We start from the raw sequence: 23641 nt of genomic DNA, 5'->3' as shown, positions 1-23641 counted from the left end.
ATATGAAGACTCAGGTAAAAATAGTAACAGAGACCAATTATTGAGCCCTGATTATGAGCCCACCTCATCTAGGATTTGAAATGACTCATTGCTGTGGGTACTATCATTTCCTCAATTTCACAGATGAGGAAAGTGAGACTTGGAGAGGAAGGAGTACACTGTGTAAAGCCTCACAGGCTATAGGGCGTGAAATCCAGGCAACCTAATCCCATTTCCAATCACTATATTTTTCTGCCTTCCAATTCTTCACAGATTCTACAAATGATTAGCTGTGTTCTTTGGCAAGTTTGTTAGATGTCTCTTTAAAGTCAAGAATTCTGGGACGGAGAACAATTTCCAGTAGTAAGTAAACTAAAGAGTAATTTCATAAAATGCCTTGCCCTCCAACTAAAAGGAAAATATAAATAATAAATTAAGAGCCAATAAATAATGTGTGATATTGTTTCAATTATGTTTCTCCTCAGGAAAGAACAGCTACAATGATGAGTGCTGATGAAGACCTTGGAAAGACACCCAAGGTATATAAAAAATCTGATTCTTATATGCCTAGAGGCCAAGAGCACTGACCCAAGGGACAGACTGCTTGGATTCAAGTCCCACCTGTGCCTCTTATTAGCTGCAAGACATCAGTTTCCTCGTCAGGGTAACCACATCAATAGTGGAACCATTCGTCACAGTTTACATTTGATGCCTAGAATAATTATGATTTTTTAATTGATATTTTTTTTAGAGAGAGAGGAAGGGAAAGGGAGAGAAAGAGAGAGAGAGAAACACTGATTTGAGAGCCAAACATCGATTAGCTGCAGCTTGCACTCCCCCTAGTGGGGATCAAGCCTGAAACCTGGGCATGTGCTCTGACCGAGAATTGAACGGGAGACCTTTCAGTGAGCAGGATGATGCCAAACCAACTGAGCCACACCAGCCAGGGCTGGGATAATTATTAACAGCATCCCCTTTAACTCTCAAAGGACTTCCAGTTTGAAAAACTAAGTGAACTTCCTGTTCATGCTAATTCATCAATAAAAAAGAGAAACCAGCATGTAAGGAGCTTGGAAGTTGCCACTGTATCCCAACAATAAGTCAAAAGCAGAACGGACCGAAAAATCAACAGTCCTCCTTAGAGTCATCAGAGAAGGGAGTCACAAAGCATTTCCCCCAAAATTCGGAGAGACAGATATATAAAGACATTCATGACCCAGAAGCAGAAAACTCTGAGGAAACCAGGGCCCAGGTAGGAAAACCTGTAATTGGTGAACTGCTGGAAGTTCAGTGTGGAAAGTCTCAGAGCAGAAAACTCCCGGGGGGGCCCAGTCATAGTGGGTACCCATGCTTTTGTTAGTTTTACCTCCAGGTTCTCACAGTGATTATCTGAGAAAAATCTCCTCATGTTTCTGGCACAGGGAGAAAACAAACAACCTGATTTTTAAAATGGGTGAAAGACCTGAACGGACACCTGTCCAAAGGAGATACACAGACGGCAAGTATGTATCTGAAAAGGTGCTCCAGGCCATATGTCATCAGGGAAATGCAAATTAAAGCAACAGTGAAGTATTACTACACACCTACCAGAGTGGAGGCCAAAATCCAGAAGACTAACAGCACCAAATGCTGGCAAGAACGTGGAGCAACAGGAACCCTCGTCTATTGCTGGTAGGGATGCAGAATGGAGCAGCCACTTTGGAAGGCAGTTTGGCAGTTTCTTACAAAACTAAACACACTCTCACCATGGGATCCAGTAATTGCACTCTTTAGTATTTATCTGAAGGAGCTGAAAACTAGCCCACACAAAAACTTGTACACAGATGTTTACAGCAGCTTTAATTATAATTTCCAAAACTTGGAAGCAACCAAGATCTTCAGTAGGTGAATGGATAAATGAACTGTGGCACATCCAGACGATGGGATATTAGTCAATGCTAAAAAGAAATGAGCTGTCAAGCCATGAAAAGACATGGAAGAACCTTAAATGCCTATTAATTACTAAGTGAAAGAGCCTTCTGAAAAGGCTACATACCATATGATTCCAACTATATGACATTCTGGAAAAGGCAAAACTATGGAGGCAATAAAAAAGATTAGTGGTTGCCAAGGGTAAGGGGAGGCAGGAATGAAAAGCAGAGCACAGAGGGTTTTCAGGGCAGTGAAGCCATTCTGTACGAGGCTGCAATGGTGGATACATGTCATTATACATTTGTCAAAACCCATGAAATGTATGACACCAAGAGTGAACCCTAATGTAAACTATGGACTCTGAGTGACAACGATGTGTCAGTGCAGGTTCACTGATTATAACCAACACACCCCTCTGGTGGGGAATGTTAATAGTTGGGGAGGCTGTGTCAGGTGGAGGGTGGGCAGGGACAGAACATATATAGGAACTCTCTGTACTTTCTACTAGGTTTTTCTGTGAACCTAAAATGGCTCTAAAAAATAAAGTCTATTCATTACAGACAATTAAATATCAACACATGTAAAGTACTTTGTATGTAAAAACCACTCAATAAATGAAAGTTGTGATCTCACCAACTTTGTTTCTCATCACCTACTGTTGCGCTGCTCCAGTCCTAAGCCCAGTAACACACAAGGAGAAACAATCTCTCCGTGTGACCATGCATTCTCGCCTCTTCACTTCCTAATGCTATCCCCCTCACCTCCAAATAGCTTCCTCTTCTCTTCTTTTCTTGGTCAATGCCTACCGTCCTTCAGAATCCCTTTCAGGCCTGTCCTGCAGGTCCTGTGTAAGTTTGGAGTCCTTCCTCCGTGCCCTCAAAGCTCTCTGTGTACACGAAAATCATAGTTCTTATATGATACTAGGAATCTGCTTATTTGTCTCTCACCCAAAAGGTCATGATCTCTTCAAGGATAGAAATGATATCTAATCTGCATATTCTAAGCAATTCACATAGATGCCAAACAGAGTGGGGAACTCGATAAATGTTTATTTAATAAATAAATAAATAAATAAATGACAAAATAAGCCTACTTATTTTTCTGAGGTTCAGATAAGAATTGAAATACAAATTTCAGAAAGGAAATATGATACCCTTCTACCATGTTACCTACGTTTGTTGTCAGCACAGTGGTTTTCCTATAAGAACACCGCCATTTCTTCCATTTATGTATGCAACTAAATTACAAGTAGTGTGTTGTTCCATCTAATTAAGAAATGGGACAAAACCAAGCCAGGAACCACATTAGCAGTTTCCAGAAAAGCAATCTGGAACACTGTGTACACTAACACAACAGCAAAGAAGAAAAAAAATCAATAAAGAGTTAGTGTAAACATGTATATAGCAAAATTAAAAACAGACTTAGGAAATTAGATGTCCTTCAGTTAAAGCATTTTTTTTGTTTTGGGTTTTGGTGGGATTGGGGGGGAGTTGTTGAAGTAAATGTTGTTCTTTCTGTTTGGCAAAGATTACGGAATATTTTATTTCTGCAAGCAATCAGCAACGAATGGGAATGGTTTCATGGTGGTTTTTTTCCTGTAAGTTTTCCACAAACATTATTTCCTTGTTACGTCCAACAATTCTGAAGGGCACAGTTTTCATTTTCAAAGTCATCAGGTAATATTATTCCATGTGATACTAGGTAAAATATTAAGTGATAGGAAACATAAAAATTACTGTTGCTATGGTAGCAGAGACTATCTTGCTCACCAATGTACATTCAGAGTCTAGCAAAATGCTTGAAATATTTAATATTTGTGGAAGGAAGGGAAAGGAGAAGAAGGGAGAAGAGAGATAAGGGAAAGAAAGGAGGAAGAATTACTTCAAAGGTAAGAAAATGAAGGCACGGAGTGGCTCTTTCACTGAGAATCTGTACTTCAAAAATAGAGCAAGGCATAAAGAAACAAAAGAAGAATCCAGACAAACTTAAATCTCTCTGCTTTTTGTCCACCTAAGTCTGTTTCCTTCTTCCTCCTCAGCACACAGCTCAGCTATATTTCCAAATGTCCCTCCCCTTGGAGCTACAGGCCTCCTTATCATCTTCCTGCGATTAAGTTCTAGCCAGTGGAATGTGAGCAGAAGTGATGTGTGCCACTTCTAGGCTGGGTGTGTATAATTTCACATGTGTGATCCTGCCTGCTCCTCCTTCTGCTTGCTGGATCTAACCATGGTAAGTCCCTAAGGGTGACAAACAAAATGATGTTATAGAGAAGAAGCACCATGCTAAGCTGAAAAACTACCCAGGATGGATGGACATATCTACTGTGTGTACCATTACATGTGCCGTTATTACTGTATGTTAGTATAAATAGTAGTACTCCGAAGAAGAGGGCTGCCAAAATGAAAGCCTGGATTAGCAAGGTTAGAGAGCAAGGGAACAAATATTGCAAGTTGGAAAGATGAAGATGCATATGATGTAGTAGCTGTGTATTTTGTAAACCTGCCTATTCTGATAACTTATAAGGCAGACCAACTACCTATGGAAAGGAAAAGCTGTTGGAAAGAGCCAGAATGCTAATTTGTCTCTATTGTTCTTGCTGCTTAGAGAAAGGTATTTAAGAAAGATGAGTTCACATATGAAATTTATCATTTTGCAAGGAGAAATATAAAGGATTAGAGAGACTTTAGAAATCTGTGTCCTTTAATGGTTAAAAAGCCAACTGTTCTTATAACTCAAGCAAGACAAGAATAGATGGAAAGGGCTCTGAGCAACAAAGGTCCACTAAGAATTTTCTGTTAAGCAAAGGAGCTCAGTATTTTCAGTAGCTAGCTATGAACAAATAACAGGGTTCAGACTTACCTTCCTGCTGTTAACTACTAGAAAACTGATAAAATATATAAAACAACCATTTTCAGACATGAAATAACAGGTTACGCCGAGGCAATTTGTGGACTACAGTGCAAGGAGGAAAAATCCAAAAAGGCCCCAGCAGTCCCGATTAGTTGAGGAGACATAGATTGGATTTCAAGAAAGTCAAGGCAGCTAGAATTTACAGGACACTGTACTAGATATAAGGGAGCTATGAACAGGAAGAGCTCCAAAAATATGCATAGGAGTCCCCTTGAGTCTTGGAATGCAATGCCTAAGGTAAAACTCCACATAGCTGGGCAAAAACAACTTCCAGGTAGCTTTAAATCAAACAATTCCCAGAGCTCACACAGGACTGGGACTCATTTAAGTTCCCACCAGCTAACATGGAGAGATATTGTTGAATTAGAGACATCAGAAGGTCAAACCTCAGTAAAGGTTACTGCAGACCCACCCTTTCAAGAACCTAGAAATGAGCTTCAGGAAATCAAACTGATCACAAGTAATGTAACTAATTGCTGGAACAAAGCCCAACACATTTTTTAAAATGCAGTAATACTCAGCACTCAACAAAGTCAAATTCAAAATAACAAGCATTCAAACAAAAATCACTAGATATACAAAGAAGAGGGAAAACGTGACCACAATCAGGAAACAACAACAACAACAATAATCAATCAATGAAATCTCACTGAGAAACAATAGAATTCACAGATGACATTAAAATGGCTATAATAAATATGCACAAAATGTTAAGGATATAAAGAAAATGTGAATATAATGAGTAAATAAAAGAATGATAGTTGAAAAAATATAGTTGATATAAGCGCACCAATCCAAGAACTCAAAGAACAGCAACCACCCAAAGGAAACCATACAAGGCGCACCATAGTTAATTTCTGAATACCAGCAATAAAAGAAAAACATAAAAGCAGAAAGGAGGAAAAGCAGGAAATACAAAGATAAGAATAACTGTGGACTTCTAACCAGAAACTTTTAAAGTGCTGGGGGGAAAAAAGTTATCACCTAAAATTCTATACCAGTGAAGAAAATATCTTTCAGAAATAAAGGCAAAATGATGACTTTTTCAGACAAACAAAAGATAAGATAATCTGTTGCCAGAAGACCTGCACTGCCAGCAGCGGTAAAAGAGGTTCTTCAGATGAGCTTCAAGCATCTTGTAGTGCCAGAAAATAAGGAAGTTCTCAAAGTAAAAAAAAAAAAAAAAAAAAAGAGGTTCTTCAAGCTGAAGGAAAATAATACAAGATGGAAACTCAGAACTGCACGAAGAGACAAAAATCCCTGAAAATGGTAAATATGTGGGTAAATGTAAGATAGCTCTTTTTTCTTTTTAATATCTTTAAAAGATAACTGGCTATTTAAAGCAAAAATAAAGCAAAAAAAACACAAAAAAACCCATACATTCTCAGTGTCATTTAAAACTTATGTAAAGACATATGTTTTATATGTGGAAAAGTTTATAACACATGTAAAAGACAAACAAAAAGATGACAGACTCAAATCCAACTAAAGTGATAATTATATTGAATGTAAATGGTATAAATACCACAATTAAAAGGCAGAGTGAAATTTAAAGAAAACAGCAAAGTGAAATTATGTGCTAAACCACAAGAAATACACTTTAAACACAAGGAAAGAAATCGATTTAAAGTGAGAGTATAGAAAAGATATAAAATAAAAGTACTAATCAAAAGAAAGCTGGAGTGGCCCAACCAGAATGGCTCAGTGGTTGAGCACTGACCTATGATCCAAGATATCGGGATGCGATTCCCAGTCAAGGTACATGCCCAGGTTGTAGGCTCAATCCCTTATAGGGATCATGCAAGAGGAAGCCAATCAATGACTCTCTCTCATCATTGATTTTCTATCTCTGTCTCTCCCTCTCCCTTCCTCTCTCTGAAAATCAATAAAAACATATTTTAAAAAAAGATAAAAGAAGGCTGGAGTGGCTATTTAACAGCAAATGTAATCAATTTTAGAGAAATAAATATTACTAGGAATAAAGAGAGAGACATTTATAATGATAAAGGGTTCAATTTATAAAGAAGACATGATAATCTTAAATGTATAAGCAAGCTAATAACAGATCTTCAAAGTACTTAAGCTAAAGTTGGCAGAACTAAAGGGAGAAATAGACAAATCCACAAATATAGTTGGGGATATAATGTTTCTCTCGGTAACTGAAAGAACAAGTAAATAGAAAAATCAAGAGATATACAAGAGTTAAACAACACTAGCAACAAACTTGACCTAAAGGGCAGTAATGGAACAAGTCTCTCAGCAACAGTGGGATATACATTCTTTACAAATGCATACTGGTTATTCATCAAAATGGACCATATGTGGTGCCAACAAACAAATTTCAATACATTTCAAAGGCACAAAGTCACACAGGTCTTAATATCAGAAAGTTATGTGGAAAATGCCAAAATATTAGGAAATTAACAGCATATTTCTAAAGTACCATAGTCAAAAGGGAAGTTACAGGGAAATTTAAAAATATTTTAATGAATGAAATAAAAGCATGACATATCAAAATCTGTACTATACAGCTAATTAAGTACTCAAGAGGGAAATTTATAGCTTTACAATATCACTACGGCCAAATAAAAAAGCTTTAAAACCAATTATCTAATAAGCTTTGATCTTAGGAAGCTAGAGAGAGAATAGCAAATTAAATCCAAACTAAGTACCAGGAAGGAAATAATAAAGATAAGAATGGAAATAGATGAAATAAAATACAGATAAACAATATACAGGGTGTCCAAAAAATGTATACACACACTTTGAATAATGATAAAGGCAGTGTTTATTAAAATACATTTCATTTTCAAAACTGAGTTATCAGCTGTTAAAGTATATACACATTTTTGGGGGACACTCTTGTTATAATTTATATAACCAATTAAACCAAATGCCAACTCTTTGCAAAGGTCAATACAATCGTCTGCTTGCGCTCTCTGACTCAGTATTGCACTGGAGCTCCCAGCCAGTGAAACAAGGCAAGACGAGTACTTCAAATGGATACGGTTGTAAAGAAAAGCGTAAAACTGTCTTTATTCACAGACAGCAAGATTATGTATAAGGAATATTTTAAGGAATCTACCAAAGGCTACCAGAACCAATAAGGGGATTAATTAAGATCACTGAATATAAAGTCAGAAAGCAAAAAATAAATTGTACACATCTATAGACCAACAAAAATTTGAAAAACAAAAATGTTTTAAATACTATTTATAATAGCATACAAAAATATAAAATACACGAGGGTAAGTTTGATACAATATACAGAAGACGTATGCTCAGAACTAAAATACACTGCAGAGAAGACCTAAACTAAATGAAAAGAAATACCATGTTCATTGACTGGGGCATTCAATACTATTAAGTCAATTCTCTCCAAATTGGTCTATAGCAGTGCTGCTCAATAGGATTACTGCAATAATAAAAATGTTCTATAAGGGAGCTTTCTAATAGTGAAGCTATTAGCCATATGTGGTTACTGAGGTGTGGCTGAGGAACTAATTTATTTATTTATTCTGTCTCATTTTAATTAATTTTAACTTTAATTAATAGCCATATGTGGCTGGTGGCCAGCATATTATATTAGATAGCATAAGATGTATAGATTTAATGTAATTCCAAACAAAATCCCAGTGAGTTTTTAGTTGAAACTGACAAACTAATTAAAATATTCAAAGGAAAAGACAAAGTACTAATATAACCAAAAAGATGAAGGAAAAAACTTTGCACTATCTGATTACAAGGCTTACTATAAAGCTACAATAATTAAGACAGTGTCATAGTGGCATAGGGATAGACACATAGATCAGTGGAGCAGAAGAGGGTTCAGAATTACAGATTATACACAAACACACACACACAACTGGTTTTGAACAAAGATGCCAATGTAATTCAATGGAGAAAAGATACCTGTTGAAAATGAATGGTGCAGACACAATTGTACATAGACATGGAAACCAATGAACTCTAACCCTCCCTTACTTCACAGCATACATGCACAAAAAAGAATTACAGAGCTACAGTTGAAGCTAAAGCTACAAAACTTCTAGAAGAAATCATAGGACAAAAATCTTTGCAAACCTGAGCTGGCAAAGATCTCTCAGGATTAAAAAATGTGCGTATTTTAAACATTAATGAACTGCACTTATCAAAATAAAACTTGTTCTTTAAAAGATATACTAAAAGAATATTTAAAAAGTTAGCTATGGACCAAGAGAAAATAGTTACATTACATGATGAAAGATCTGCATCCAAATATATATATTTTTAAACTTCATAACTTGATACTAAGAAAACAATTTAAAATAGGCAAAAGATTTGAACAGACACTTTACAAAAGAAGATTTACGAATGGCCCAGAAGGGTATGAAATAACGCTCAGCATCATGAGTCATCAGGGAAATGCAAACCCATACACAGGTATTATAATGACTGCAATTAAAATGAAATTAGAAATACTGCATATTGGTGAGCTTGTGGGGTAACTGAAACACTCATATTCTGCTGCTGGGAATAAAACTTGTGTCTTAAAAATATTAAACATACACTCACCCAGCAATTCCACTCTTAGGTATCTTCCCAAGGGAAATGAAAATGTGAACATAGAAAAAACCTGTACATAGATATGAGTAGGGGCTTTCTTTGTAATCACCCAGAACTGGAGAACGCCTAAATTTCCATCAACAGGTGAATGGGTCGACAGAATGCGGCATTTCAACTCGATGAAATACTCAATAATTTAAAAGAATGAACTACTGAAAACTGCAAAAGCATGGATGATTCCCCAAGACAATATGTTGAGCAAAAGGAGCTAGGTGCCAAGACTACTTACTATATGATACCATTTTCTATGAAAAGACAAATCTAACTGATAGTGACAAAAAGATCAGGTTTCCTGGAGCCAGGAGCAGGGGCCAGCGTGGGAACGACTGGGAAGGAGCACAAGGAAACCTCTATGGTGATGGGATTGTTCTTTATCTTGGCTGTGGTGATAGTTGCATGGGTATAGATCAAAACTCACCAAACTTCACACTTAAAATGCACAGCTCCCTACCCGAACCTACTGTCTCAGGGAGCCTCGAGGTAAGCACAGTAAGTTGAAAGAGAGAGAAGAGCACGGGGGAAGGGTATTGGTGGCAAGGAAACAAAGAAATCAAGCAGATTGAACGCCACTGTCTAGGAGAAAGCTGTAGGTGCAGTTATTTCTGCATGGAATTAACTAGAAGCAGATAGTTGAGCTTACTGAGTCTCTTTTTTAAGAAACTGTATTCTCAAAGAATCAAAAAGCCTAGCCTGAAAAGGGATTTGATATCTTGAGTCTTAAAAAACCTTTATGGCCCCAAGTTTTTACAAGTAGAAAGCAGTGTGTGATGCTGTGCATAGCCCCCTTCCACTTCAGATATGGCCCAGAGGATCACAGACAAGGAAGAAAGTGCCAGACAGAGAAGCCCTCGGAGGACAAGGGACAAGGGAGATCCTCCCAGAAGGCACCCTGAGTATTTCATCAGGAAACTCCTTTCCCTCCAGGGTCAGAAATCCTCACACCAGCCTGCCCAGGAGGAGTCCCTGGCTGTGGGCCCGGGACTGTTACAGCTTCCACTCTTACCTTCTCATACAGGAGTTTTTACTGCAGACAGTAACTAAGGATGCTCCGCACACGGCCCTCAGCAATCTATTTGGAATCCTGAACAGATACTTCAGACAGCTGACTGCTAACCATAAAATGTCCTGGCCCAGAACACCATCCAGGGCCTCTGCTGGCAACAGCAAGGAAACTACCCAGAGTTCCAGCTGGTGAACTTGGGACTAGTTAGTAACACCAGCTCTCTCTCTCTCTCCTTTAATGACACCCTTCACTCCCAAGCCAAATCCAAGCTCCTCTGGTCATCTGTCCTCTTCTGAACAGCAGAAACTGAAAAGTTTCTCCTACAGCAAAAGTTTTCATTAAATCTATGCGCTCTGCTTGCACCTACTATATAGGGAACCTGATTTGCAATATATGGGCCACTATGGGCACTACAAGAAACTATGATTTACATACACACACACACATGCTCATACGAACTACAACTGCTCTTTGAAAGGATGGCTCCGGCTCTGTGCGCCATCACGGCTTATAAAGATGACAGCTCAAATGTGGAAGGAGCCTTGGGCAAGGGATAAATGTTGGCAGCCCTGAGCAAGGCCAGGCAGGCAGGAAGTAGAAAGCAAGGGTTAAGTTTACAGGGTGAGATTTAAGTTTAATAGCTCTTTGCTTCCTGAAACTGCTAAAACTATTGGTTTTTTAAGTCTTCTATAACAGAATTTCTGCAGGAAAAATGACTTTGCACGTCTAAAACTCCACAGCCACAAACCCACTTTTTAACCAATGGAACAAGTTAGTTTTATATCATACTTTTAAACTGCCAGGCACTTTCTAAGTATTTTGCAGATATTAACTCATTTCATAACCACCCTGTAAGGAAGGAATTATAATTACCCCCATTTTACAGGTGAGAAAACTGAGGCATGGAAAAGTTAAGTCGTTTGTCCAAGATCACAAGCTGGTAATGGGTGGAGCCAAGATTCAAACCCAAGGAAGTTTGGCTCCAGAGTCTGTGCTATTAAACACTAGGCTGCCCTGTTTTACAATGTAATTTTATGTTGTTTGCTTTCATTAATGTAATTTCTTATTAAGGCAGAGTTTCTGTAAAATGTCTCTTGGTTATTTTAGCAGAACAGCTTGTCCTTCATTTCAGCAAGCTGCCCACTTCCTCCCCTCGCTGCCGTTCTGCCAGTCCTCTCACTGTGCCATCTGGAACCATCTCTGTTGTCACCAAATTGCTCCAACACACTCCTGCTCTGGTCTAAACAATGGTTCTCACTTCCTTGCCGTCACTTAAACCCAGCTCTCTCCCTCATGCCTCTCGGGTGCAGACTGCATGTTTTCCTGGGCTCCATGGAGCTCAGGGTTGAAGGGAAAGAGAGTAGATGTTAGTGAAGTTTTCTCGCTCCTCAGTGCTGCTCCAAACCTCTGTCCCTCCTTATTGTTGTCATCTAGGAAATGCCCAGACACTCATCTTACACACACACACACACACACACACACACACACACACACTTGATTGAAGGTTTGAGTATCATGCTCACTACCCGTAGTTCCACCATTATCCGAGCAGCTTCATTGTATGTGGAGATGACATATCCAGTCTTCTTGATGTATTTAGACCTCTCCTACTCGATGGTTTTTATCTGCATGCCATTTTAGCAGTTTCCTCCCATGGCCACATCCTGGACGTTTGTAAGCTGACTTGTTCCAGCTGTACATCTTACACTCTGACGGTCTACTCTCTAACCACGAACTCCTATTCTCCCCATGCCTTTGTTCCTACTATGAATAATGCACTGCTACTCTTCGGTCTCATCCCGAACCCCATCCCTGAACCATCCCATTTCCCCCCAAAACTTACAGGTCCTGCCTGGCTTCACTTTCTTCCCTTCTTCCAAGGATTTCACAGTCCATCTTTCCAATGATTATTTTTCCAATAGCCTCAACTCTCTTGCCCACTGTGTCTTCCATCCAACAGATCCTGCAAAATTCTGACTCAAAAGCAATGCAAATATTTGCCTGTCCAGCCCCCTAGCTGTTGAGTGAAGCTCGGCACACGTGTGCTCTGGCCCCAGTGGAGTCCTTCCGTGTCGCCCACTCGCTCAGAACTTCTCCCTTTCCCCACAGCGGTTCAAAATGCCTTTCTCCTCAAACATCTTACACAACTCCCTGCTCTCCTATCCTCCTTCCCGTCCTCCACTCCCAGTCTTTTCTCAGCCCACAGCCTTGCTTCCAACTTAGAAAAATCTACGTCAACAGGCAATAAATTCTTCAAATGCCTCTCCAGATATCTCCAAATTAACCACTATCTGCATGTACTTTCTTATTTCATTCTTGTCTCAGTGGAAGAAATAGTTCTCCTACTCAAGAAATATTGCAGAATAGAGGGAGGAAAAAAGGAAAGAAAAGGGAGGGAGAGATGGAAGATTGGGGGGGGGAGGGAGGGAGGGAGAAGAGCAGGGGAGGAGGGAGAAAGGGAGGGAAAGAGGAAGGAAGGAAGGGAGGGAGGGAGGAAGCTGGAGGGAGGAACCGTGAAGTCAGCTATGGAAAATGAAAGTCTTACAGAAATTTCGAAGAGTTTTGTTTTGTTTTCTTTTTTAATGGTCATATTTTGTATAAATAAATTGCCACAAAATAAAGTTATGGATCTGGTTTGGACAGATATTCTGGGGATGGCTTGTAGAATATGTTTCTATAGCAACTTTTAAAAGAGCTACTACTGCTATGCCAATGGTAATGTCAGAAGCTCGTGGTCACATCAGAATTCAGGAGTTAAGATTTAAATGTATAGGTGACTATTAATTGTGTTTAAATGTCTTTGAATTTTTTTTTAATCCTCACTCCAGAATATGTTGTGGTTTTGTTTGTTTTGGTTTTGGTTTTTTAACTGATTTTTTTTGAGAGAGAGAGGAAAGGAGAGGCAAGAGAGAAAGAGAAATATCGACATGAGAGAGAAACATTGAATGGTTGCCTCCCGCACGCAACTTAACTGAGGATGGAACTGGTGACCTTAGGGTGTACAGGACAATGCTCCAGCCAACTGAGCAACACGAGCCACAGCTAAATGTCTTTGAATTTTGAAACAAGGAGACATGAGAACACAACTGATTTTAATTAAACACTTCCACTTTGAATAGCAATGCAACACATTCATATATTAATATAATGAGAATTCCTGAGAAAAGATTCATATCTCTAATTTGTAATCAAATTAAGGGAGAGATTATGTTTACTGCTTTCTAACATATTTTTAGACTTCTTCATAAACTATATTCCTTTTCCACATTTAAATTTCTACATTCAAACTCCACAAAGAGCAACTGAGGGAAAATTTGGACATGTTCAAGCCACGTCTCTACAGTGACCCCAAGTGGCCAAAGGAAGGAACATGTCAGTTTTAGGATTCCACATCTCAAATTTCCTTTCACACTGATAAAACCTTGATGACAATAACATGTTCCACTTTCATAGCACATTCACTTCTGGCAATGTGCTTTCACACTTCTCTCATTCCTATTTTTTAAAAAAAATTCAAATACATATCTGTTCATATTCATGATCTAAATCTATTCTCTTTCTTCTCTTTCATAGTAAGTTTCACAATCAAGGTCATTTTCTCTTTCCCAGTAAAAATAGTATATCAAAGAGTACATACTTTTATAAAGAAGATTTTCTTGGGATGAGAACTTTTAATATCTACTGTCTTAGCAACTAAAAAAGCTTTTTTTATAGGTCTATATGATAAGTATCTTTTGTTGACACATTTCCAAGTCTAAGGTCTAACATACTTTTTATGGTATATATAAATCCTGATATAATTTTAGACATAATTCTATGATTCAATATACATTTTAAAAGCTCGAATGGAAACTTTCCTCTACACTTGGGCCGGGCTCTTTATCAACCTACGGATAAACTACTCACTCTTTTGCAAATGGGCTGATTGTTAACAAAAGATTGAACAAACCTACTTGACTTGTACATGCATAAAACTCTTAGCATTCAAGTATATACAATGCAAAATAGCAGCATGATTTGAAATGTGCATCTGTAATTCCCAGAGTTCAGAGTATTACAGTATGATGATATATTGCACACACCTACTATCAAAGTTCTGATCACACAGGAGTGTAGGGTCATTTGTTTCTGCCCTCCCTGCTTTCTTCAGAGCAGACGTTTAAGTTATTCGCTGGTCAAGCCTAGTACATAGGAGATGCTCGATTTAAAAGAATGATTGATTGAACAGAACTGATATAAAATGATTTTTTTTTTCAAAGACCACAAGCCTTTTTGGTTTTAGCCTCTGTTACTAGCACTTTCTCCATTAAAGAAAAATTAATTCATTCTATAAGTCTCATTCATGTTAGAAATAAGCTCAAAAATATATCCCTTTAAGAAGTGAAAGCATGGCATCTATGAGCAATGCAGCAAGTCATTTCTTCTTAAAGTATAAGATATCTTTACACATACTAATTGATTCGATTAATATCAGGTAGGATTTGGGTTCGTGTGCAATTATTTAACATCTATTAACTTCTTTAATTTGGTCAAATATTTAAGCTAAGAATTTCAAGGTATGCTGGGAACCCAATTGAAAGGGAAAATCGCTGCAGAGATAGACAGGCTGCCTGGAAACAGGTTTTCTCTATGGAGTGCTCTTGTATTTGCATTTGATAAAAACATTCATCGGATTCTGAGTGCTACTTAATGCCCGATGCTTGAAGCTTCTGTTCAACTTAATAGCACCTCCAGGACCAGACGGAAAAGTAGACGTCTGCTAAATGGTGCCAAAGGTCAGCAAATATCAGTTTACATCACCCCTGGACTTTAACTTTTTCCAGATTGAAGAGGGAGACGTGTTGAAAGCCAAAAGCTTGAGGAGGTGGGTTGAACACACCTCCACAAAACAAATAAGGAAGTCTGCCTCCAGCTTCTGATAAGTTCGCAAATTTCATCTCAAGAGAGAATGGTGCCGTCTTCCCAGCCAGAGGTCTAACCTCCTGGAGAGGTTTTTTATACTCCAGGAAGACCTCTAGTCATGCTAGATTTAGAAATGAAATTCATTTTCTGTGAAATAAATCACCATGAAAGGACTTTCCAGACACATTTGCCTCCCTGGTGAGGCCTTTGAACAGCCCTGTATTGTAGACGACAAGCTTGATGGGTGATGCTGACAAATGGCTGTGCCCAGAAGATAAAAGGCACAGTCAGAGTCTTCATGGATAATGAACTCGTGCTCAGGTAATAAATCAACACCACCACTGGGATGGACTCCTCTGCTTTCTATACAGATACTGTGAGTGTCACTCTATGATGAACTGCTCAGCTAAGGTATAGAAGTATGTATGAAACACATGAATGTTCGTGTCACTTCTGGCCATGTTGAAGAGCAGTGTAAACGGGGAGTCTTTATTATAGGACCATTAGAACCTATCAGGAAAGGTGGACATTACATGATCATAAATAAACTCTGTGATAAAAAACTATCTCCCCACTAATCAATCTAACCAACTAACCTCATCTGTACACATATCTTCTGCTTTTCCTACTGTTAAAATGGAGAAACAATACCCAGTCCTCTCCTGTGCATGGCAAGGACTCTCACAGGTGCCCTCCATTATATCTCCCTCCCCTAATCAAGGATTTCTCCCATATATTTCTTCAGCCTTTATCCTGCTTCTCCTACCCCATCTCTGTCCTTGATCACCAATCTTCTCTCTCCTGGATCATTCTCATCAACACACAAACACGCCATAATGTCCCTCACCTTTCAGAGACGTTCTCTTGATCTTATACCACTAAGTGTCCTGTTTTTCTGTTTATGTCCACAGTGAAACTTGAAAGAGTTTTGGTCTATATTCTGTTTCCACTTTCTCACATCCAAGTATCTTCTGAGCCTCCTCTAAAAAGGTATTCCTACCAATCCCTTCCTATCAAGGTCTCCAACGACTTTCATGTGCCAAATCCAAGGGTCCGTTCTGTACCCTCATCTCTATCAGATGAGCACGTGATAGTCTGGTTTAGACACAAAGATTGGCAGGTAGTGAGGACTCAGACTCACGTCAAGGCTGCTTTGCCTCTGTTTACTACAGAATATTTTAGCAAGCAGTGGAAAAGGTTCATGGGCTAAGAATACAAGTGACTCAGCGGGTGCTGCTTCCCAGCACCTCCCCGGCTCCTCGCAGTGGAGCACTTTAAGTGTGAAGATTAATATGGCCTATGAGGACTGGGGAGGCTGCCAGCCCAGAAAGACGAAAGATATGGTCACGCTGCCTTTTAAGCCATTAGGTTGGGTGCACCACTTCATCACTGCGTCATCGGGCTTCCTCGCAGTCTCTGAGTGGTCGACTCGGCCTTGACCTACCCTCCTCGATCTCTAGCAGCACTGGGCACAGCTGATCACAACGTCCCCCCTGAAGCCCTCTTTCCGGCTCCTTCGGGAATGCCACTCAGTTCTCTCCCGCTTCCCAGTCGCCTCTGCTTTTTCTCCCCCTTCACCAGGACTGTTTCCTTGGTCGTCCTTCTGTTCTCTGTCTTCGTTGATTTCCTACAGAGCTTCAACTCAACTGGTCTCACGAAACCAGACACCATCTGAATTAGTTCCCTAGGGCTTTCCCAACAAATAACCACAGACTGGTGGCTTAAAACAAGAGGAACTTACTTTCTCACGGTTCTGGAGGCCAGAAGTCTGAAATGTAGGTGTTAGCAGGGCCGCGATCACGCCCTCAAAGCCTCTAGAGGAGGATCCTTCTTTGCCTCCTCCAGCCTCTGGTGGCTCCTGGGAGTCCTTGGGGGTGGCAGCATAGCTCCAATTACCGCCAACATTTTCACAAGGCCTCCCCCGTGTCTCTCAAGCCTCCCTCTCTTTTCTCTAACGAAGACTGGCCATTGGATTTCAGGTCCACCCTAAATCCAGGATGATCTCGTTTCAAGATCCTTAACTTAATTTCACCTGCAAAGACCCTGTCTCCAAATAAGAATACATTCGCAGGTATGGGGGGGTTAGGCCTGTGACACATCTTTTTGGGGAATACCAGTCAACTCACTGCTCCACCTCTAGGCTGATATCTCCCAGAGTCACAACCCCAGCTTGAAACTCTCCCTCCAATCCCAGCCTCTAGCATCGCTACTAGTACACTCCTAAATTTGCATTTCCAAAATAGGCCTCTTTGCCCTCCCCAAACGTTTTCCTCTCTTGTCTTCCCAAGTGCAGTAAATGGCATTACCACTTAGGTGGTTTCTTCCAGTAAAACTCTTGGAGTCATCCTCGCCAGCCTGCTTTTACTAGCAGTAAACCGTGAGTACACTGTCAGCACCACTTTCCAAGTGTCTCTTGAGTCCAACGGCGGCTTCCCTCTGGACCATTTCTCCCTTATTCCACATTGACTTTCTCCCCACAGGATCCCTTTGAAGGAATAATCTAACTGCTCTCCCCGTTTCTACTCACACCCCTCTTTTAGTCATTTCTTCTCACAGCGGGCAGACCGACCCATGAAAACATAAATCAGATCTCCTCTCTCTACCCTCAAAACCTTCCGGTGGCAGCGCATGACACTTTGAACAGGATACAGTCTTTGTCAAGGCCTAGGGGACCCCACAGGGCCTGGGGCCTGCCTGCCTCTGTGGTGGCAGAACCTACTCCTCCCTCCCTCTCACCGAGCTCCGTCCTCAGGCGCCCCCTGCTGTCCCTTTACGTGTCGAGCTGGCTCCACTCCCGGTCCTTGGTGCTTGCTGTCCCCTCTGCCTGGAAGGCTCTGCCTCCAGAAATTGACAGGGCCTGTTCCCTCAGTTCCCTGCTCACATGCCGCTTCCACAGCCCTTCAGTCCAGAATCACATTCCCAAGCGCTCTCTCTTCCTTTATCCTGTTTTAATTTTGTCATGATGCAACCAACATGATGCAAACCTGACATTACGACAATGGTTTATCTGCCATCTGCCCATTTCCCTCGTGAGGATATGAGCCCCACAGGCCAAGCGTTTGGTTTTGTTCACACTGTATTCGTGACGCTCCGCGTGGCACCTGCCATATCGTCCTTGCTCATCAACAGCATGTCAGATAAATGAATAAGCAGTAAAATGACCCTCTAAGACTAGTTAAAGCAATGCAGCCATGTTAAAACCTGATATTTAAAAAGTGAAATCACATTGAGCCAGTTGAAGATAATTTTCACGGGGTGCTTTTAGGAAATAATGAGGAGGTTGTCACGTGAGACTAGAACCACGAACTCTTCCAAATCGATTCTTTTCCCAGCATTTATAATATCTGCTTGAGACATTCAGTCTCTACGTTTGACAAGGGGTCTGTTTCTTATACAAAGATAAGATGCAGAGATATTCCAATAAATCTCTCCCTCACACAAAAAAGTTATATGGCAAAATCTAATTCAACATTACTTTAACAATGTTTTCCCATGTTAGTATCATAAAAGTTCATCAAGCAGCTTTTGCTCCAATTTTATAAAATTCTAATGTGTGTTCATGATTATTCCTGAATGAAGTGTTTAAAAAGCAGCTGGGATGAGAAAATTGAACGATACAATAGCAAACTAGACCTACTGGTGGCAGAGGTATGTGGGCTCCTTCACGCTTCCGCTACTTACCATCCTTTATTTTATTTTTTTTAATATATCTTTATTGATTTCAGAGAGAGGAAGGAAGAGGGAGAGAGAGATAGAAACATCAATGATGAGAGAGTCATTGATCAAGTCCACAACCCGGGCATGTGCCCTGACTGGGAATCGAACCCCGATCGCCTGGATCCTAGGTCGACACTCAACCGCTGAGCCACGCTCAGCCAGGCTTACCATCCTTTAGACCAAAAGCAAGTTCCAGAACCTTTCTCAGCTCCTCTTACATAAACTGGGAAATGCCACCTACCCAACAGGATACCGGTGGCTATAACATCTCACACAGAGTGTTATTACACAATTCATTTCACTTGAGTTAATGCCTGCTGTGATCCAAATCACATCCCCTAAAATATAAAATGTTCATTTCATCAAGCAGATCCTCTGTCCTATTTCTCTGGGGACTTCTGTGACCTCGTGCACATAAGAGAAGATATGATGCAAACAGAGAGCTTATATGTAAGACTGGCAGAGAGTCACGAAAATAATCAGAAATATGTACTGAGCATCTACCTAGTCTAGTGTCCCACTGAGTGGTCCAGCTTACAGAGTGTACACTCCTGACCATGAACACTTTGCCTGGCTCAATAGATGCCTTCTGAATGTCTGTCAAAAGACAAATTAATGAACTAACTAACAAAGGCAGTGATTGAATTGTTAATGTATCTGAGTAGACGTTCTAACTAGCAGAGGAAGTGTTCCTGAGAGGAATCGATGCAGTCTCCATGGTGAGACTGGGCTAAGAACCCTAGTCTGGCCCTTTTACTCTCAGTCCATGAGCAGCAGTTGGCATAATGCTGTAAACACAGCAAGCCGAGCTAAGGACAACCTTCCTTCCACCTGACCCCAGCCCTGGCCCCAATAAGGTCTTCTTTTACCCACAACTAATCTAGCAACTCGCAGGTGAATCTGAAATCATTTTTATTTTTATGATACATTATTAAAATATTCAAAATAATTCTATTATAATTCTAAGCCTCACTAATTCATATGAGTGTAAGCAGAAGTTTGGTCACAGAAAGCTACTGATTGTTTTTACAGGTTTATTATCACTCTAAACTATGGACAATAAATAACAAAACAGTGTCCTTTGAATCTTTCCAAGGGGGAAAATGACTGCTAGCATCTGGCTCGCCATTTGGAGTTGGAAATATCTTTACAGATATATTTATCTTATTTAATTGTCAAAGCAACCTTTTGAGATAAGGTTTATTACAATTTCATTTCATTTTAGAGATGGGGTAATACGGTTCAAAGACATTAAGTAACTTGCCCAAGGACATGCAACCAGGACATGAAAGACCTGCTTTCAAACCCTGTGTTCTTTCGTCTACACCATTTAATATAGCAGTTAACTGAAGTGATCTGATGAAGAGGAAAGAGCACGAGATGAGGAGGGAGGGGCCCCCACAAAGGCACTGCATGGTCAGAGGCATGCTATTCAACACGGTGTATCACCCCACAGTAAATTTTCTCTCCCCAAAACAGGACCTCAAGCCAGCCAACCTCACAGTTTTCTGCCGAAACTGAAACCAAAGGATGTAAGGGCACTTTGAAAGGTCAAGACCTCTCTGCAGGGAAAAACACATGTAAAACTTTATATAATTCTGATGACTAGGAGTTTGACCTTTGCCAATCCCCTTGAAGTTGTACTAAAGATTCTTGTTTGGTCGGTAAAACCATTTTTCACAAATAATGCAACAGGCAATGTTGAGCTTTGTCTACCCACAAATTTGTGTCATTCAACGTACACTGAGAGAATCATTCATCGTGAAACTTATTTTAATATATAGCACACATAAAAATTTTCCAGCGTCACAGTACTATTTATTTTCTAAAAGCTATCATCTTTGAATATCATTATGCAAATAATTTAATACTAATTTATCAACATAAACTCCCTTCCCAAGTATATACAGGGTGGGACAAAAGTAGGTTTACAGTTGTTCATATGGAAATTAATACAATAATTAATAATAATATAAGAATAAACTCTGTTTCCTGTACTCACAACTGTAAACCTACTTTTACCCCACACCATATTTAAATACACCCAAATCCTACTCAGGTGAAAATGGCCTTAATTTAGTATAAAATAGCTACTGCCTAAAATAGACCACCTCTCAGAAAAAGATATAATTATGTACCTTGGTGGATCAGATTACAAATCAGGCACCTGGAATAAAAAATGGTCCTGTTATCTAAATAGGTTATCCTCGCTAGGCAAGCACAAAAATTCAGGAAAGATGGACATAAAGTGCTGAGAACAGGCCCCTTGTGTAGCCACCAAATTAATCATGAAGACCAACAGTGCAACAGATGTCATGACCAGATTTCCCTCATCCCAATTCAAATGTCTTCTATATGAAAATGTCCTGGTTATTAAAGTTCCTTAAGATCAGAGTGGGGAATGATGAAATGGAATGAGAAATTGTGGAATAAGAACCTCTAAGAAAGTCATCCCTCCACAAAAGCAGTAAAAAATCATTGGCAAAAATCGTCAAAATTAACCTTTTCAGAACTCTGGAAATTAATCAAAGGCTTACAACAAACTGAAAGGTATTTATTCAACAAAAATGGCTGGATCTCAGTAAGCACAGTGAGATTTGTGGTGTCTGAACTTTCCCTGTTCCCATGCCCATCTCCTCATCACTGTGGTAGCCTTGAAAACCGAAAATTCCACAATCACAGGGAAATCTGGCAGCTAGCCACCCACCCTATTGCAAAGTCAATGACTCACATCCATGCAGGCACAGAACTTTGCTCAGAATTTTAGTGCCCCACTCTTATAGCTGAATGGACAGCAGAGGATCGCCAATCACTTGAGAAAGGTCTCTGAGATCAAAGACAACAACCAAAACAACCAACCAGAAAAAATGGACTCAGAGACATTGTAGATTATATAAGGAAACCCCAAAAAGCTCCCATTAAAATCTTTAGAAAGGACATTGCACGAGGAACCAAGAGCTGAAGGGATAGAAAACAATAAAAATAACATTCACCCACTGGGAAAATGCTGTTGCAACTTACTAAGTGAAATCAGAAGTGAAAAATTTATTAGAGGAGCTGGAGATCAAGTGGAATGAATCCCGCAAAAAGCAGAACAAACGGATGAGGAAACAGATGTAAAAATTTAAAAATGGGGATTGATCCCAGAGTTCTAACATGCTAATGATAAGAATTCCAGATAAGGAGACAGAAGATGGGAGCAATTAATGATCAAAGAAGCCCTAGAATCGCAGACCACACACCTCGGTTTTGACCAGGCATGTCACTGATGACTTCCACAGTTACTTTAAACAGACACAGGAAGATCCAACACCGGGGTCTCTGAAGAGAAACTCTTTTTTTTTAAATTTGCCTTTATTGTTGAAAGAATTACAGATGTCCCGTTTTTCCCCATTGACCCCTTCTACCTCGATCTCCCCCCCAGGCCTTCACCACACTATTGTCTGTGTCCGTGGGTTATGCATATAAGCATGTAAGTTCTTTGGTTAATCTCTCCCCCACCCACTCCCTCACCCCTCTTCCCTCTGAGATTCGTCAGTCTGTTCCCTGCTTCTATGTCACTGGATCTATTTTGTTAATCAGTTTATTTTGTTCTTTAGATTCCACACATAAGTGAGAATATTATGCTAAGTGAAGATAAACTCTTACTACTCGGCTCAGAGAAATTTTAAAAAATCAGATCCTCAGCATAAATAAGGGACTTTTCTGGATTCTGAAATGCCGATAAATTCCTGCTTTTATAATGTATATTTCTGTCAAGTAATTATAAGTTAAACATCTTCCATGCATTAAAAGAGCTCCCTGTGTTAAAGAAATAAAAACCAGATTTTTTTTTATTGGGAGTATATTCAGGTAATGCTTACAATAACCAAGGGGACTGTCTGAATGCTGTCCCAGAAGTTTATTTTATTGGCTTTTTAAAATAAGTAGTTCATGAAGATTAGAAACGTCTATTTTCTTAGATCTCAGTTAATCGTACACTTATTTGCACAGGTTTAGGCTTTATTCCCCGGTTCTTTCTCTTTCAGCGTCTTAAATACAAAAGCTCTAACAATATTAGCAATGGTGAATTTAATGAATAATGAACTCGAGCTCTGAGAATTGAGATTACCCTACATTTTCAACGACTTCCCTTTCATCCTGAGGGCCCCACACTCACCTTGAGGGTCAACATCTTTAGCCAGCTTCAGCGCGTCGGAGTTTGCAAGGTCAGTGTTGGCGGGGGTGACGGCCAGAATGAGACAGTTCTCCCTCGTGATGAACTGCATGATCATCTCCCTGATCTGGTGCTCAATATCCACCGGCTGGTCTCCCACGGGCACCTTAGTAATCCCGGGCAGGTCGATCAGGGTGAGGTTCAACACTGCATGGAAAGGAAAAGGAGCCTTACATGTCCCTCCAATGCTAAAAAATACCAACAGTGCAGAATCTCCTGTCACTTTCTTGGAAATGGAAAAAGCTCAGCTTTATAGATGATGCATCCAAATAACCCCAACTCAGGGGTGTAGATAAAAAGCAAAGAACAGGAAACGGCTTTGCAAGTTTTCATCATTTTTATGATATGACGGTGCTGTGCCAAATGGTCATCTTCACATAATTTGAAAGGCACTGATC

General features: G+C 39.8%; 1 protein-coding gene across 2 annotated transcripts in view; it reads right to left on the bottom strand.

The window, feature by feature from the left end:
• DNM3 (dynamin 3) overlaps nucleotides 1-23641 on the bottom strand; it is a 348064-nt gene that overhangs the window by 252844 nt on the left and 71579 nt on the right. For both annotated transcript variants that reach the window (XM_016221402.2, XM_087827594.1), the window contains exon 4: nucleotides 23187-23390. In XM_016221402.2, coding sequence (XP_016076888.1) covers nucleotides 23187-23390 — 204 coding nt within the window. The remainder of the gene's footprint in view (nucleotides 1-23186; nucleotides 23391-23641) is intronic.

The sequence above is a fragment of the Miniopterus natalensis genome, chromosome 19 (genome assembly GCF_054644295.1).
Source record: "Miniopterus natalensis isolate mMinNat1 chromosome 19, mMinNat1.hap1, whole genome shotgun sequence".
NCBI classification, from domain to species: domain Eukaryota; kingdom Metazoa; phylum Chordata; class Mammalia; order Chiroptera; family Miniopteridae; genus Miniopterus; species Miniopterus natalensis.
This window is presented reverse-complemented; position numbering and strand designations above follow the sequence as displayed.